We start from the raw sequence: 18,835 nt of genomic DNA on the forward strand, positions 1-18,835 counted from the left end.
AAGCAGGGCGAGAGGGGCCTTTGAGCAGAGATTCATGAAGACGTGGAACGCCAGCTCTGAAGGGATTGGGAGGGAGTGGGGGGGGAAGCGGGTTAATGAACAGCCGAAAGGGTAGACGGTTGGAACAGAGAAACCATTTAATAGGTTCGGGTGGGGTTGGGGGGGGGGGGAAGCAGGGAGTAAGAGCAAGCGGGCCGAATGGTCTCCTTCCAGCATGGTTAACATTTTGGAAGGGTCCTCACCTGCAAGTCCAAGTGCCCCTGCTTTGTTAGTCATTCACCTATTACCCTCATCTCTCTCTCTCTCTTCCCCCTCACCCTCACCCACTCCCCCCACCCACTCTCCTTTTCTCTCCAGTTCTGAATTTCTGGGTCTTCCTGGGAAGAACCTTGTTTGAGTTGGAAATCATCAAGTTCAGAGAGGAGGTCTACTGATCGGTGATCCGGAGCAGAGCCCTGGACGATCGAAGAGGTTTCCCCCACATCCATCCACCCATCTCCGCTCTCTCTCCAGCCCCCCCCGCGACAGCTGTCTCTTTTTACCGGCAGTGTCCAAACTGCACTGGTCCCCACACCCCGCGTGGCCGCGCCCGAAGGATTATTTAACAGCAGGTGTCTATATAATAAAGTGCGTTTTATTTTTTGAGACCTTCAAGAGCGGGCTTCTCTCTAGTCAGTTTTTACTACTTTGTGCTCCTGTCCTCTCTGCGGACGCTCACGCTGTGGGGGGAAGTGGTCCCACCTCTCCAGCACCACCGTCCAAACCTCCCGCACACCCACCCACCAGCCCTGCCCACCGCACCCACCCACCCAGTGTGATTCATCCTGAGGTCGATCAGAATTAAAGGGGCAGCAGCTTGGGAGGGTTCTTTTCACTGGGAATTCATGACAGGGAGTTGGGGGTGGAAACGAAAGGTTGCGAACCGACGGGCAGAAGGTTATGTACGTTATTTGGAGCCGTTAAAGCTGGATTGGGAAGTGTTTCCTTAAAGGGCCAGGCCAGTGAAAGGGGAACAGCAGCAACAGAGCGCAGGGGAACTTCAATCCCAGGAGTAACCGTCACGATCCCCCCCCCTCCACAACTCTCGCCCAGTCCGACTCCCCCCCCCACTCTCTCTCTCTCCGACAGGTCCCGGGAAAAAGGGGATTCCTGCTTGGGAACGCCGCGCCGCGCCTTCCCACACCGACCCCTTCCCCCCAACCCCACACCCCCCACCCCACCCCCCACCTCCCCGAGTCCTACTCCGCCCCCACCTGGATGTGCGGGTTCTGCAGCACATCCCAGTTGGGGTCGTTCTCCACGGCCGCCCGGCCGAGCTTCGACATGACGACGAGCAGAGTCAGGAAGCCCAGCGCGCCGATCAGCAGGATGACGGCCAACCGCTGGAACCTGGAGAGCGGCCGCTTCCTCGATCCACTGGCGTTCCTGTCGGGATAAACAGGGTTCAGGATACGGTCTGCAATGGCAGAGGGGGAGGGGGGGGAGCGGGGTGGGGGAAGGGGGGGACGGGAGTGGGAGGGAGGGGGGAGGGGGAAGGGAGAGGGGAGGGAGGGGGAGAGGAAGGGGAGAGAGTGGGGAAGGGAGGGATGGGGGAAGGGGGAGGGGGGAAGGGGAGGGGGAAAGGGGAGGGGGAAAGGAGGGGAGAGGGGGAAGGGAGGGAGGGGAGGGGGGAGAGGGGAGAGGGGAGGGGGGAGAGGGGAGGGGAGGGGGGAGTGGGAAGAGAGAGGGAGGGAGAGAGAGGGAGTGGGGGAGAGGGAGGGGGAATCTGTGGGGACAGTGGAGTTACTGGCTCTCACTCCTGTGTTGTACAACGAGAACAACATGCATTTATATAGCACCTTTAATGTAGGAACACGTTTTTAACCTGATCACTCAGTCTATGAATTTTCCAATGAAAGCTACCCTGCAATTCAGCCTTTGGGCTGAGACGATGTTTCTTGTATAAAACATCATTAATATGATTGTAAGATATTCCGAGGAGCATTCTCAGACCCAATTTAACGACTGACCAGGAGAGCAGCACAGCTTTGAGGCAACAAAGACATGGGTGAGGTTTTAAGTAGCCAATGAGCTAAGATAACGGTGAAGGTCATGACAGGGACTGGGAAACAAAACTGAAGCCTGGAAACGATACCGACGAACAGACCCGGCACAACCTTCCCACCCCCCCACCCACCTCCCAGTGCAGTGCAGAATAATAAGGCCAGGAAGACCTTGGCTGTGCTGACTTCAGCACTGATACGGACAGGATGGTTGGGCGAGAGGGAAAGAGAAAGGGGAAAAGAAAAACGTCCTCCGCGCTCCAGCTGCCTTCTGCAAATTCCACGGATCTGAGTCCTAGTCGAGGCTGTCGGCCCCAATGCAGTACCGAGCGAGTGCTGCACAGTCGAAGGTGCCATTTTCTTTCGATCACACAGTAAATTGCATGTACTGTTTGGGCACCTCCCCCCGTTCCCGCCCCCTCATCAATCTGTTCTGAGTGAGTCGAAGAGAGCTTTGTATCTAACCCCGTGCTGTACCTGTCCTGGGAGTGTTTGATGGGGACAGTGTAGAGGGAGCTTTACTCTGTATCTAACCCCGTGCTGTACCTGTCCTGGGAGTGTTTGATGGGGACAGTGTAGAGGGAGCTTTACTCTGTATCTAACCCCATGCTGTACCTGTCCTGGGAGTGTTTGATGGGGACGGTGTAGAGGGAGCTTTACTCTGTATCTAACCCCGTGCTGTATCTGTCCTGGGGGTGTTTGATGGGGACAGCGTAGAGGGAGCTTTATTCTGTATCTAACCCCGTGCTGTACCTGTCCTGGGAGTGTTTGATGGGGACGGTGTAGAGGGAGCTTTACTCTGTATCTAACCCCGTGCTGTACCTGTCCTGGGAGTGTTTGATGGGGACAGTGTAGAGGGAGCTTTACTCTGTATCTAACCCCGTGCTGTACCTGTCCTGGGAGTGTTTGATGGGGACAGTGTAGAGGGAGCTTTACTCTGTATCTAACCCCATGCTGTACCTGTCCTGGGAGTGTTTGATGGGGACGGTGTAGAGGGAGCTTTACTCTGTATCTAACCCCGTGCTGTATCTGTCCTGGGGGTGTTTGATGGGGACAGTGTAGAGGGAGCTTTACTCTGTAACTAACCCTGTGCTGTACCTGTCCTGGGAGTGTTTGGTGGGGACAGCGTAGAGGGAGCTTTACTCTGTATCTAACCCCGTGCTGTATCTGTCCTGGGAGTGTTTGATGGGGACGGTGTAGGGGGAGCTTTACTCTGTATCTAACCCCGTGCTTACTTGAACCATCGTGCAAACCAGCTGAGCGCTGGGCGCCGCCGGTACTTGTCGTCATCGAAATCAATCTGCGTGGTGGGCGGTTTTGCCGCGTCGCGTGTGATGGTGTCGTAAATCTTTCGAGGCGAGGAGGCCAGGGAGCTTCCTGAAATGAAGAACGTGGCGGGAGGGAGAGTTGGAGTTGGGGGTCGGGGGGGGGGGGGGGGGGGGGTGGGATTACAAAGGGAAAACAAGGTCATTGGCAAGGCAGATGAAAGATGGGGCCTGTAACTCGGTACGAACTACGCGTCTGGGGGGAGGCAGCAGGAATGCTTCCCTCAGCACGTGTTCCGTCAACGCACAGAGCAGCAGCAAACGCTCTCAGCCTCGAGGGGCGGAAGTGGGAACATAGGAGCAGGAGGAGGCCATTCAGCCCATCGAGCCTGCTCCGCCATTCCATACCATCATGGCTGATCATCCACTTCAATGCCTTTTATCCCCCCACACTATCCTCATACCCCCTCTACGTCACTGGTATTTAGAAATCTGTCAATCTCTGCTTTAAACATACTCAATGGCTGCTCTCCGGGGTAGAGAGTTCCAAAGGTTCACCAGCCTCTGAGTAAATAAATTCTCCTCATTTTGGTCCTAAGTGGCTTCCCCCTTATTTCGAAAGTGTGTCCCCTGGTTCTGGGCTTCCCAACCAGGGGGAAACCTCTTACCTGCCTCTACCCTGACTATCCCTTGAAGTATTTTGTAGGTTGCAATGAGATCACCTCTCATTCTTCGAAACTCGAGAGAACGCAGGCTCAGTTTCCCCAGTCTCTCTCCATAGGACAGTCCCGCCATCCCGGGAACAGGCCTGGTGAGCCTTCATTGCTCTCCCTCTAGGGCAATAATGTTGTTCCTAAGGTAAGGGGACCAAAACTACACACGCTACTCCAGGTGCGGTCTAACCAAGCTTCTGTACAACTGGCGAGGACGTTGAATAATAACTGGTCGGGAGCAGAGCAAATGTGGAAACACCAAGGAGACACGGGGTCAGGAACCAGCGCTGAAGGACACATTTGGAACTACTTTTACACTTAAATCCCTCTGGTCTCCAGGGTTCCACCTGGTTGCTCGATGTTCACTCTCCCATCTGAAGGGCTTTCCTACCATTCATGCCTCCACAGCAAAGGCTGGCCAGATCGTTGGCTCGGTTGTGGGCAGGGGAGGGGGGGGGGGAAGGGGCATCTCGAGAAAGACCAAGCTTGTCCGGGTTGGCCTGAGGAACCCAAATCGCTCTCAACTCAGAGGCCCGGGGCGGTAACAGGTTACTTTCTCTGAACGGAACTGCGCCAGGGTTGTGTGGTAAAGAACGGAGGGGCCCGAGAGGGTCACTCTCCCTTGCCAGGTGGCAGACAGGCTGTCTTTGGTAGGCTGTTGTGCCCTGAACAAGTGCCTAAAGTGTCTCAACACAGACAGGGCCCTGCGTCTGTCTCCCCTCTGCTGATGGGGCACTGTTGTGGATACAGCAGTGCGGGCACCCACCCACCCTTCCGCCCCTCAGAACCTCATCCCAGAGGGAGGAATTCTTAGCAGCTATTCGACCACGTGAGGCATCACCGCCTGATTTCCCATCCCACACATTTGTTCACACGCAAGGACTCGCCTGTGGTCAGGGTGATGGACTCGTTGTCCGGCATCATATTCACCACCGAGTGCGACTCCTTCACTCCGCCGTTGTTTAAGTCTGTCCCATAATCCTGCATCGGCGTGAAGCCGGTGCTCGAGGGGTACGGCTGGGGCCGGGCGCCAGAATCGTCTGAGCCGGGATCTGAGGGAGGAAAGAGGGCAGGCGGCTAGGCTCATGACTCAATGGAGGGCGGGGAGTGACTGGGACAAGCAGGCGAGGTCAAAGCCACAGGAGGGAAACAGCAAGCGGATCGGACATTAACCAAGCAGAAAAATAAGCTTAAATCCTCAATATCCAGAGGGCTGATTCTGAAATCAATTTGAGAGAGGGTGGGATGTGGGGCTGGGGAGGGCGCAAGAGCGAGTGGGCGGAGGGCCGGTAGGGTGTGAGGGAGAGCGAGGGGGCGGAGGGCCGGTAGGGTGTGAGGGAGAGCGAGGGGGCGGAGGGCCGGTAGGGTGTGAGGGAGAGCGAGGGGGCGGAGGGCCGGTAGGGTGTGAGGGAGAGCGAGGGGGCGGAGGGCCGGTAGGGTGTGAGGGAGAGCGAGGGGGCGGAGGGCCGGTAGGGTGTGAGGGAGAGCGAGGGGGCGGAGGACCGGTAGGGTGTGAGGGAGAGTGAGGGGGCGGAGGGTCGGTAGGGTGTGAGGGAGAGCGAGGGGGCGGAGGGCCGGTAGGGTGTGAGGGAGAGCGAGGGGGAGGAGGGCCGGTAGGGTGTGAGGGAGAGCGAGGGGGTGGAGGGCCGGTAGGGTGTGAGGGAGAGCGAGGGGGCGGTGGACCGGTAGGGTGCGAGGGAGAGCGAGGGGGCGGAGGGCCGGTAGGGTGTGAGGGAGAGCGAGGGGGCGGAGGGTCTGTAGGGTGTGAGGGAGAGCGAGGGGGCGGAGGGTCGGTAGGGTGTGAGGGAGAGAGAGCGAGGGGGCGGAGGGTCGGTAGGGTGTGAGGGAGAGCGAGGGGGCGGAGGGTCGGTAGGGTGTGAGGGACAGCAAGGGGGCGGAGGGTCGGTAGGGTGTGAGGGAGAGATAGCGAGGGGGTGGAGGGCCGGTAGGGTGTGGGAGTAAGGAGGCAGGGCCGGGAGGAGGAGATGTGGAGCTGAGGGTTAGAGGGGGTGATATTCTGTATGGATCAATCATGGGGTTTTATTTGGAAGCAGGGGTAAGCCTCCCTCAGCTGACGTCTCCCGGTTGTTGATTTACACCTGACAGTCAGTCGGCCCAGCTCAGAATTACAGTCAATGACATCACCCTTACCCTCTGCAACCAGAGGCATTGGCAACTTCCCCATCCCTTACACAGAAACACAGCTGGCCACCTCTGCCCAGGCTCTGCTTCAACCTTGGATAAAGGGAGCTGAAGGATCTGGGACTACTCTCATTGTCGAGGAGGCTGAGGCGAGGGAGTGGGCTGGAACTGGAGGTTTGTTGGGTGGGGGAGGGACAGACAGGGCATGAGACAGCACGTGAAGGGGACGAAAGGTGTAAAGTGAGGAGGAGGTGGACACAGGAGATCTGTCAGAGAGCGGCTGCTGCAGCAGTTTACCGGGTGGGGTGGGTGGGTGGGTGGGGGGTGGGTGACAGGCCATGGTGGCTTGGGTCAAAACTGGAAAGGAGTTTAAGGAGAGAGACCGCGCACATTCACTGGAGCAGCAGGGACCCAGTGGGTACACAAACAAAGGCAGCTTACCGGGCAGGGCTGACCAATCAGCGTAATCCGTGCTATCGAGCGACTCTTGGTCCTGAGATGGCTGGATTTCTTCAATCTGGATATTGGCGGCGGAGATAAAAAACAAACCATGAAGTCAGGGGAATCTGAGGTGGAGGTTGAGAGGCTGCTTCACATAGTGGGGTGCGCTCGAAACACTGCAGCATTCACGGAGGCGGGCGTGGAGGGCAGGAGGTTGTCTTCCCAGCTCCCGCCCCTTCCTCCTTTAAAAGGTGCCGGAGTGGACTGTCTCTTGGGGCGCCGCAGTTATCAGCAGCCCCTTGGAGCCTGGCCCAAGCAGCCCACTCTCACGCTGGCACCTGCCTGTTCGACTGCACGGGGCATCGCAGGAGCCTCGGGAGAGCGAGCAGCTATCGAACCGTGGCCTGGCAGTCTGAAGCCAAGAGGAGCCCAATACGGTGCATGGATCCTGAGCCCCCGGGACATGCTGGTCTGCCAAGGCCAGGGCCGCCCAACGCCCGCAAGCCCGAAGGGAAGGCGATAGCTCCTTACCAGTGGGAGGCCGAGCCCGGCGCGCGCCCAATTCACCGTGGACAGCTTCTCCTTCAGGACACTGGCCACCGGACTGACCGTGTTCGCCGGAGGGAAGACCGGCCCCTTGCACATCGGACACTGATAACCAGCCGGGGCTGTGTTCTTCGGCAGCTGTGCGGCCATCTTGTTCAAGCAGGACCAGTGGAAGATATCTGTGCATCGGTGGAGTGGAAGGGTAAGGAAAAAAAGGGGGGGGGAAAGCAATTAGGAATCAGGGCAGAGAAAGGACAAGATGCATCAGGTCAGAGTCACCTAGAGCCAGCATCCCCCCCTCCCCCAGTCTATCTGGGATACAATGCCAGACTGGGCAGAACATGCGAGGCCATATCCACACCGGAGTCACGTGAAGCGACACCAGCCTGTATAAGCGCAGCTCCAACAACACACAAGGAGCTCGACACCATCCAGGACAAAGCAGCCCCGCTTGATCGGCACCCCATCCACAAACATTCACTCCCTCCACCACCGACGCACAGTAGCAGCAGTGTGTGTACCATCTACAAGATGCACTGCAGCAACTCACCAAGGCTTCTTAAACAGCACCTTCCAAACCCACGACCTCTACCACCTAGAAGGACAAGGGCAGCAGACACATGGGGAACACCACCACCTGCAAGTTCCCCTCCAAACCACTCACCATCCTGACTTGGAAACATATCGGCCGTTCCTTCACTGTCGCTGGGTCAAAACCCTGGAACTCCCTCCCTAACAGCAACTGTGGGTGTACCTACACCACATGGACTGCAGCAGCTCAAGAAGGCGGCTCACCCCCACCTTCTCAAGGGGGCAATTAGGGATGGGCAACAAATGCTGGCCCAGGCAGGGACAGCCACATCCTATGAAAAGAGTTTTAAAACAATATAAAAGTGTGGGACTCATGATGGGAAATGGATCATTAAAGGCGCCTGCATGTGAAAGCCTGTTCCTGCACACACCCCACCTCCCTCCAGGTATTTACGCTACATATATGGCTAACCTCACTGTGCATCCTTTTGCAATGGAGCCTCGTACTGTGGCTGGGCCCCACAGCTATCCTGGAGTCTCACCTCAGTGTCCCCACTGCAATGACTAAGCCCAGATTATGGAGGTACAGCTTGCTATTCGGCCACTGGGGGCATCACAGCCACAGAAATCCAGTTAATATCTCTCCCCACCCACCCTACTTTGCAGTGTGAGAAGGCGCTGCAAGTCTGGATAGCGGGACGGCCATCGAACCAGGTTCATACCCCATACGCATCATGAGCGGACACACTTAGCCGTGCATGTCTCAAGGTCATGGAATAAAAGCAATGCGGGGGGGCATTTGGATAAGAAATTGGCTGGGTGACAGGAAACAAAGAGAGTAGTGGTAAATGGTTGTTTTTCCAGAGTGGAGGAAGGTTTGTAGGGGAGTTCCCCAGACGTCAGTGTCGGGACCCTTGCTCTTCCTGATGTATATGAATGACACAGACTGGGGTGTGCGGGGCCCTGATTTCAAAATTCCCAGATGATACGAAGATTGGAAACGTTGTCAAATTTGATGAGGATAGTCTTAAACCTCAAAAGGACATAGATATGTTGGTGGGTTGGGCAGACAAGTGGCAGAGGAAGCTCAATGCAGAGATGGGTGAGGTGATTCATTTTGGCAGGAAGAATATGGAGAGACAGTGTAAGATAAAGGGAAAAACTCTGAAGGAGGTGGAGGAACAGAGGTCCCTCGGTGTATATGTACTTAGGTCATCGAAGATGACAGGGCATGTTGAGAGAGCAGTTAATGAAACATATAGTATCTTAGGCTTTATCAATAGGGGCACTGAGTGTAAGAGTAAGCAGGTCATGTTGAACTTGTATAAGACCCTCATTAGGCCTCATCTGGAGCACTGCGTCCAGTTCTCGGCACCAAACCTTAGGAAGGATGTGAAGACAATAGACAGAGCACAGAGGAGATTCACAAGAATGATTCCCGGGATAAAGAACTGTGGCTATGAGGAGAGATTGGAGAGGTTGGGACTGTTTTCCTTGGAGAAAAGAAGGCTGAGAGGAGACTTGATAGAGGTAGTCAAGATCCTGAGGGGTATGGACAGGGTAAACAGTGAGAAACTGTTCCCACTTCAGAGAGCGTCAAGAACTAGAGGGCACAGAGTCAAAATAATTGACAAAAGGAGTAAACGTGGTGAGGAAATTTTTTTTCACCCAGAGGGAGGTTGGAGTCTGGAACGAGCTTCCTGAGAGGGTGGTGGAGGCAGGTTCGATCGAGGTGTTCAAAAGGGAATTGGATTGCTACCTGAAAAGAAATAACGTGCAAGGTTACGGGGATAAGGCAGAGGAGTGGGACTAGGTGGAATACTCTTTCAGGGAGCCAGTGCAGACTCAATGGGCCGAATGGCCTCTTTCTACACTGTAAAGATTCAATGATTCTGTCTCTAGACCTGGCAAGACATGAGTCCGAGATGGCACCCAGCCTGATCCTGCTTCTCCGGCAAGGTGTGGGGGGGAAGAGTGGTTGCTAGATGGCACCAGCTGATTGTGAACTCCTGAGTTCAGGGACCCATGGTAAACTCAGCAGCTCCTGATCAGCCAGCTCAGCACAGAACCCACTGGGTCAGGTGCAGTTTGACTGTGCACTGAATGTACTGGCGATGTAGAGTTCAGCCAAAGGCTTCTACCTTCAGTTCATACTCTGCTTTCACTGTGTTCTCCCCCAGTACACACACACGCAGAGACAGACACACACACACACACACACACATGCCGAGACGCCCACACACACACACACACACACGCCGAGACGCCCACACACATGCTGAGATGCCCACACACACGCCGAGACGCCCACACACACGCCGAGACGCCCACACACGCCGAGACGCCCACACACACGCCGAGACACACACACACAGAGACGCCCACACACACACAGAGACACACACACACACACAGACACCCACACACAGAGACACCCACACACAGAGACACCCACACACACCCACAGAGACACCCACAGAGACACCCGCACACCCACAGAGACACCCGCACACACACAGAGACACCCGCACACACACAGAGACGCCCACACCCACACAGAGACGCCCACACACACACAGAGACGCCCACACACACACAGAGACGCCCACACACACACAGAGACGCCCACACACACACAGAGACGCCCACACACACACAGAGACGCCCACACACACACAGAGACGCCCACACACACAGAGACGCCCACACACACAGAGACGCCCACACACACAGAGACGCCCACACACACAGAGACGCCCACACACACACAGAGACGCCCACACACACACACAGAGACGCCCACACACACACAGGGACGCCCACACACACACAGGGACGCCCACACACACACAGGGACGCCCACACACACACAGAGACGCCCACACACACACAGAGACGCCCACACACACACAGAGACGCCCACACACACACAGAGACACCCACACACACACGGAGACACCCACACACACACGGAGACACCCACGGACACAGAGACACACACACACACACACACAGAGACACCCATGGACACGGAGACACACACACACGGAGACACCCACAGACACCAGTTACATTATCTGAGACTAACAGGTGAGCCCTTAGCAAAGAGAATGGGACAGGAACATTCCTAATGTCCACATGAGGTATTCCTGGGGCCACATAAAGCAGGTGACCAGCCTGCTATGGGTTGGAGGTAGACACAGGACTAACTGCAATCAACCGGGGCTCATAAGTTCAGAAGTACAGGTGTGTGCGGATGAGTGCACAATGCTCAGCACTATTTGCAACTCCTCAGATACTGAAGCAGTCCGTGCCCACACACAGCAAGTCCTGGACAACGTTCAGGCTTGGGTTGAGAAGTGGCAAGTAGCATTTGTGCCACACAGGTGTCAGGCAACGGCCATCTCCAAACAAGAGAAAATCTAACCATCTCCCTTTGACATTCAACAACATTACTATCACTGAATCCCCCATTATCAACTTCCTCAGTGATTACCATCGACCAGAAACTGAACTGGACCAGCCATATAAATACTGTGGCTACAAGAGCAGGTCAGAGGCTCGGAATTCTGCAGCGTGTAACTCACCTCCTGACTCCCCAAAACCTGTCCACCATCTACAAGGCACAAGTCAGGAGTGTGATGGAATACTCCCCACTTGCCTGGATGAGTGCAGCTCCCACAACACTCAAGAAGCTCAACACCATCCAGGACAAAGCAACCCCGCTTGACTGGCACCCCATCCACCACCTTAAACATTCACTCCCTCCACCACCGACGCACAGTGGCAACAGTTTATACCATCAACAAGATGCACTGCAGGAACTCACCAAGACTCCACAGGCAGTACCTTCCAAACCTGCGATCACTACTATCTAGAAGGACAAGGGCGGCAGACTCATGGGAACACCACCACCTGCAAGTTCCCCTCCAAGTCACTCACCATCCTGACTTGGAAATATATCGGCCGTTCCTTCACTGTCGCTGGGTCAAAATCCTGGAACTCCCTCCCTAACAGCACTGTGGGTGTACCTACACCACAGGGACTGCAGCGGCTCAAGAAGGCGGCTCACCACCACCTTCTCAAGGGGGCAATTAGGGATGGGGAAATAAATGCTGCCCTAGCCAGTGACACCCACATCCAACGAATGATTTGGAAAAAAACCCACGTCATACCGTACAACCAATAACAGGCCAGGACAACACTCACCGTAGCAAACTAGCCGGATGGTGTCCTCATCTGTGAGCGGAGTATTGCACAGGCTACAGTTGGAATTATAATCGCTGTCTTGGAGCCATTGTAGGTATGACATAACAACGCACTGTAAGGATGAGTGAAGACAGACAAAGCTACATTAAAAACGTCACTGTTTAAAAATAAGGGGTCGCTCATTTACAATGGAGATGAGGAGAATTTTTTTCTCTCAGCGGGTCGCGAGTCTTTGGAACTCTCTTCCTCAAAAGGCGGTGGGAGCAGAGTCTTTGAATATTTTTAAGGCAGAGCTGGATAGATACTTGATAAGCAAAGGGGGTGAAAGGTTATCGGGGGGTCGCCGGGAATGTGGGGCTGAGGGTTACAATCGGATCAGCCACGATCTTATTGAATGGCGGAGCAGGCTCGAGGGGTCGAGTGGCCTCACTCCTGCTCCTAATTCGTGTGTTTGTATGTAAAACGCTGCATCAGGATGACGTTGTGAGTCTCTCTCTTATTCGTTGCCTGCCCTGCCTGAAATCCCCCCCAGAAATCCTGAGGTTTTACTGTGTTGAGTGCACAATGTGGTCATTGCCCTGCTCATCCAGGGATATTGCCCCAAGTTTAACCATGGACTATCTGGCCAACGTGCCACCTATTTGAGCCTGGAAGAGGGAGAGCTGTTCAAAAATAGGAGACATCAAGGCCAAAGAGCCTGTGGCTTTGGCCGAGCAAACTATAGAAGGCGCAATTTCAAATCTCACCACGGCAGGTTGAACACAGAGGGGAGCAAATTGCTGGACTGCCACTGGAAACCAGTCAGTCCTCCACTGAGGGAGGGGAACCTGCCACTAAACCCAATCGGACCGACACGGAGCTCCAGTCTCAAGGCTCTCTGCGAACAAGCCTTAGTAACAACAGATAAACGAGATATCATCACCTCATTCCCACACAAGGACACGGGGGACAAGGGAACCCTGACCTGCTGCCTCTTCCCCATGGTCACTGAGACGGCTTAAAGGCTGAAGTCAGCGAAGCAGCAGAGGTTGGGGGATTGAGTCTGTTTGGTTTCTGGCCTGTGTGGCTCACGATCAGACGAGTCAATCCCTGGCGCATAAGACCATAAGACATAGGAGCAGAAATTAGGCCATTCGGCCCATCGAGTCTGCTCCGCCATTCAATCATGGCTGATAAGTTTCTCAACCCCATTCTCCTGCCTTCTCCCCGTAGCCTTTGATCCCCTTACCAATCAAGAACCTATCTATCTCGGTCTTAAATACACTCAATGACCTGGCCTCCACAGCCTTCTGTGGCAATGAATTCCATAGATTCACCATTCTCTGGCTAAAGAAGTTTCTCCTCATCTCTGTTCTAAAAGGTCTTCCTTTTGCTCTGAGGCTGTGCCCTCGGGTCCTAGTCTCTCCTACTAATGAAAACATCTTCCCCACGTCCGCTCTATCCAGGCCTTTCAGTATTCTGTAAGTTTCAATCAGATCCCCCCTCATCCTTCTAAACTCCATCGAGTACAGACCCAGAGTCCTCAAACGTTCCTCATATGTTAAGCCTTTCATTCCTGGGGTCATTCTCGTGAACCTCCTCTGGACCCTCTCCAGGGCAAGCACATCCTTCCTGAGATACGGGGCCCAAAATTGCTCACAATATTCTAAATGTGGTCTGACCAGAGCCTTATAAAGCCTCAGCAGCACATCCCTGCTTTTATATTCTAGTCCTCTCGAAATAAATGCCAACATTGCATTTGCCTTCCTAACTACCGCGTCAACCTGCAAGTTAACCTTAAGAGAATCCTGGACTAGGACTCCCAAGTCCCTTTGCACTCCAGATTTCTAGAAAATAGTCTATGCCTCTATTCTTCCTACCAAAGTGCATGACCTCACACTTCCCCATGTTGTAACCATCGGCTCTTATCTTACTGAGCAGCCTCCTGTGCGGCACCTTGTCAAAGGCATTGTGTTATCCAGCACGGTTCTGAGAGATTCCCGAAAGTGCAGATTCTCATATGCCTCTTTCCTTGCGCCAAGCAAGGATTTTTTCCAAACGTCTCTAGAAATATGGATCTCCCCCTCCCCCACCTTATAAATACGGACACGGTCCTGGGGTCCCGCCCCACCCTGTAAATACGGACACAGTGCCGAGGCAACCGCATAAAGAGAAACTCAGTTGAGGTGGTCCTCTGCGACGAGGGACAAAGTTCCAAGTATATTGAATGTTGATAATGATTATTTATATAACCTTGTCTCGGGTGGCACGGTGGCGCAGTGGTTAGCGCTGCTGCCTCACAGCTCCAGGGACCCGGGTTCAATCCTGACCTCGGGTGTCTGTCCGTGTGGAGTTGTGCATGTTCTCCCTGTGTCCGTTTTTCTCCCACTATCCAAAGGTGTGCTGGTCAGGTGGATTGGCTACAGTACATTGCCCCTTAGTGTGTGTGTCTGTCTCTGTGTGCGTGAGAGTTTGTGATGGACTGGTGTCCCATCCTGCGTGTACCCCGCCTAGTACACATTGCTTGTTGGGATAGGCTCTGGTTCCCTGTGACCCTGAATTGGCTAAAGTGGTTCTGGAAAAGTCTCTTGGTGTGATAATGACTATTTATACAGTACATATGATGATTATTCATACAGTATATATAATTATTTATACCATATATAGTGATTATTAATATCAAATATAGTGATTATTTATACTGTATATATAGCAATTACTTATACCTTATATATAGTGATTATTTATACCGTATATATAGTATATGTAGTGTGAGGGGACTAAGACTGCACCCTATATGTTTTTTATAAAATAGATATAGATATCATGTCATTTTCTAAAATTTTAAAAACTGGACAACGACCTCTTAAAATGGTTGAAGTTGTGTCTGTCTATGACCCTCAAACAAAAGGAGCTACTTTGGCAGTATTGATGAAATTTGCACCTCGCTATCTCTGAAGAGACACTAATGACCCTCCTGTGGGCTGCAGAGACCAAATTCAAAGAGAACCATACAAAGGCGATCTGCATTCCATAACCCAGGCTGGCCAACAGGAATCTGCTCATCTGCTAAGACAAACCTTCAACCTTCCTTTCAATTCTTAATGGTTGGGACATTCAACAATCCCAGGGACCCAGACGAGGGATATACATCCCTCGTCAATGGCAATGTGGAGAGATGGGAACCAAGTGACATGGAGCTCTGTGAAACCAGTCATGTTGCCTTGTGGAACTGCAAGCTCAGTTTGCGGCTAACATCCTACAAGCAGCATCACAGAAAAGGGGCTCTGCCCAGCTTTGGCCCCATCTACACTGCTACTGCTGGGAATTCTTTATCATCACCTACAAGACAGATTCACCTCTGCATGCCTATCTCATCATGTGAAAGTCAACACCACCAGAACAGTGAATTATACAGCACTGGTTTTCAACCTGCCGACCCCCATGAAGGAATACCTGATCGAACTTTGATTCTGGACTCTGGGACCCACGTGAAACAATATTTATTTTCTCAGCAGGTCTCTGCACTGTAAATCTTTATTTTTTCTATCCCTCTTTTACTGTATGGCTGCAAAGGGGGTGACATTGTGAACCACCCCCTCCCACATTTGAGCGTGTGCAAATAAACTCACCCTTTGAGTTCATCCTATCTCGAGTTTGCTGTGGGGAGATTAACAGAAAATTGGATCACACCAAAACCGAGGGATTGGGAAAGTCGCCACTACTTAAAAGGGGGGAAGCAAATCAAAAACACCTTTCTGTTTATGGACAGGTGGTGAGAGGAGAAATTTGTACTGTTTAAAACAACCCCCCTCCTGTCTGTAACGATAGCGATTATTTATACAGTATATATAACAATTATGTATATCATATATATAACAATGTATATTGTACATATAATGATGATATATATCGTGTATATAAACAATTATGTATATCGTGTATATAAACAATGTATACAGTTTAAATGATTGTTTAGACAGTATATATGTATATAATGATTACTTAATGTATATAATGATTATACTGTATATGTAACTATTACTTAGACAATGCTGCCTAAGTAATCATTACATATAGTGTATATGTAATGATTATTTAGACAGCATATATAATGGACAGTATACATAATAATTATTTAGATAGTATATATGATTGTATACAGCATAAGGAATGATTATTTAGACAGCATCTAAGATTATGTATACAGCATATGGAATGATTTATATTGTATATATAATTATATGTACTGTATAAATAATCATATATACTGTCTAAATAATTATAATGAAAAATAATATATATAATGATTATATGGCAATGTATATAATAATCATACATACTGTCTAAATAATTATAATGAAAACTATATAATGATTATTTAGACTCTATGTATAATATGTATGTTGCATATATGATTATGTACACAATCATGTATAATCATTTAGACTATATATATGTATGCTGTGTATATGATGTATACAGCACATGCAATATGTATATATGATTGTGTATACTGTATATGGTTGTGTATACAGTATATCTAATGACTTGGACTGTATATGTAACGATCATGTACACAGTATATGTAATGATTATGTACCATATATATGATTGTGTACAATATATGTCTCAATTATTTACTGTATATGTAATGATTACAGTATATATGGACTCAAAACGTTAACTGTATTCCTCTCCGCAGATGCTGTCAGACCTGCTGAGTTTTTCCAGGTATTTTTTTTTTGTTTTTGTTATGAATATATACTGTATGATTGTGTATACAATATATCCAATGATTGAGACTGTATATGCAATTAAACAGTATAATTGTGTATATGAATATATACCGTATATGGTTGTGTATACAGTAAATATGATTGACTGTATATGTAATGATTATACAGTATATGATTATGTACAATATATAGTATATGGTTGTGTACAGCAAATATGATTATTGACTGTATACGTAATGATTATACAGTATGAATATGTACAGATATATACAATATATGATTGTGTATACAGTATATCTAATGATTATTGACTGTATATGTAATGATTATACAGTATATGATTATGTACAAATATATACAGTATATGGTTGTGTACACTAACTATGATTATTGACTGTATATGTAATGATGATACAGTATAATTATGTACAAATATATACAATATGATTGTGTATACAGTATATCTAATGATTGACTATATATGTAATGATTATACAGTATGATTATGTACAAATACATACAGTAAATGGTTGTGCACAGTAAATATAATGATTATTGACTGTATACATGATTATACAGTATGATTATGTACAAATATATACAGTATATGGTTGTGCATACAGTATGTCTAATGATTATTGACTGTATATGTAATGATTATACAGTATATGATTATGTACAAATATATACAGTATATGGTTGTGTACACAGTAAATATGATTGACTGTATACAATTATACAGTATGATTATGTACAAATATATACAGTATATGGTTGTGTACACAGTATAGCTAATGATTATTGACTGTATATGTAGTTATACAGTATAGTGATTATATATATGAATATATACTATATATGGTAGTGTATACAGTATATCCAATGATTATCTACTGGATATGTAATGATTATATAGTGTATATGATTATGTATGAATATATACTGTATACAGTAAATATTATTTAGACTGTATATGTCATGACTATACAGTATATGTAATGATGATGTATACATTGCAGTGCACTGATTATTTAGACTGGACACTACTTGGGGTGTAGGCCTCAGGCCTCGGGCTCTCCTACCTTGTAATGCCGGGAGATGAGGCAGTGTTCACACACATTAACTCGGTGCTCATAGCAGAACAGGTTGGTGACCCGGCGCTTGGGGCATTTACACAACCCCATGGCTGGAGCTTGTGGGGCCCCGAGGCCTCAGAGCCGCCGCCGCCGATTCTCCCGATTACTCGGCCCTTGCCACGTCTCTTCCGGGTTGCCGACGCACGGTGATGATGTCACGGGTCCGTCCATCTCAGTCCGCCGCCCCCCCAATCTCCCCTCCCCCGACAAGCAGTCAGTGAGGTACCAAGTGGCCGGGGTATTTTAGTTCCTACCCACCTCCTGCCAACCCTCCAGGAGTTGGAGGTCAATCTCCAGGACACTGTGGTGTGAAACCCTGGAGGAAAATCAACAGGACATCAAAAAAAAATTGTTTTTTTTTAAAAAAAACATTTTCTTTGAACATTTCTCTTTACCAGATATAAAAATATTGAAATAAAGACAAAAAGCTAAAAGCTACTGCGGATGCTGGAAATCCAAAACAAAAACAGAATTACCTGGAAAAACTCAGCAGGTCTGGGCAGCGTCGGTGGAGAAGAAAAGAGTTGACGTTTCGAGTCCTCATGAACCTTCGGCAGAACTGAAGTATAGTTAGGAGAGGGGTGAAATATAAGCTGGTCTAAGGTGGGGGGCGGGGGGAGAGAGAAGTTGAGGGTGGGGTGGTTGTAGGGACAAGCAAGCAGTGATAGGAGCAGATAATCAAAAGATGTCACAGACAAAAGGATCAAAGAGGTGTTGAAGGTGGTGATATTATCTACGAAAAGTGCTAATTAAGAATGGATGGCAGGACACTCAAGGTACAGCTCTAGTGGGGGTGGGGTGGAAAGACTAACAAAGTTTTAGTTTTAGATTTAAAAATAATGGAAATAGGTGGGAAAAGAAGAATCTATATAAATTATCGAAAAAAAAGGGGAGGGGGAAGAAACAGGGTGGGGATGAGGGGAGGTGGAGTTTAAGATCTAAAGTTGTTGAATTCAATATTCAGCCCGGAAGGCTGTAAAGTGCCTAGTCGGAAGATGAGGTGCTGTTCCTCCAGTTTGCGTTGGGCTTCACTGGAACAATGCAGCAGGCCAATTATTGAAAACGGGGGAGAAAAAAGAGCGTTTGGCTGAC

The 18,835-nt window shown here is 50.2% G+C and overlaps 1 protein-coding gene across 2 annotated transcripts; it reads right to left on the reverse strand.

Moving 5' to 3' along the window:
* Positions 1-1,229: 1,229 nt before the first annotated feature.
* Positions 1,230-17,903, reverse strand: zfpl1 (zinc finger protein-like 1). 2 transcript variants are annotated; one of them, XM_078532963.1, is made up of 7 exons: positions 17,690-17,903; positions 11,890-12,001; positions 7,135-7,328; positions 6,604-6,679; positions 4,908-5,072; positions 3,278-3,419; positions 1,230-1,425 (listed from the first exon to the last, which is right to left on the reverse strand). In XM_078532963.1, exons 1-7 carry the CDS (start codon positions 17,789-17,791, stop codon positions 1,239-1,241), a joined length of 978 nt encoding a protein of 325 aa, XP_078389089.1. In that variant the 5' UTR covers positions 17,792-17,903; the 3' UTR covers positions 1,230-1,238. The 2 variants fall into 2 exon arrangements, with proteins under 2 accessions (XP_078389089.1, XP_078389088.1); XM_078532962.1 differs by having other exon boundaries at positions 3,278-3,415; positions 4,904-5,072; positions 17,690-17,901.
* Between the last annotated feature and the right edge of the window lie 932 nt (positions 17,904-18,835).

This window comes from Cetorhinus maximus, chromosome 31 (assembly GCF_964194155.1).
Source record: "Cetorhinus maximus chromosome 31, sCetMax3.hap1.1, whole genome shotgun sequence".
NCBI classification, from domain to species: Eukaryota; Metazoa; Chordata; class Chondrichthyes; order Lamniformes; family Cetorhinidae; genus Cetorhinus; species Cetorhinus maximus.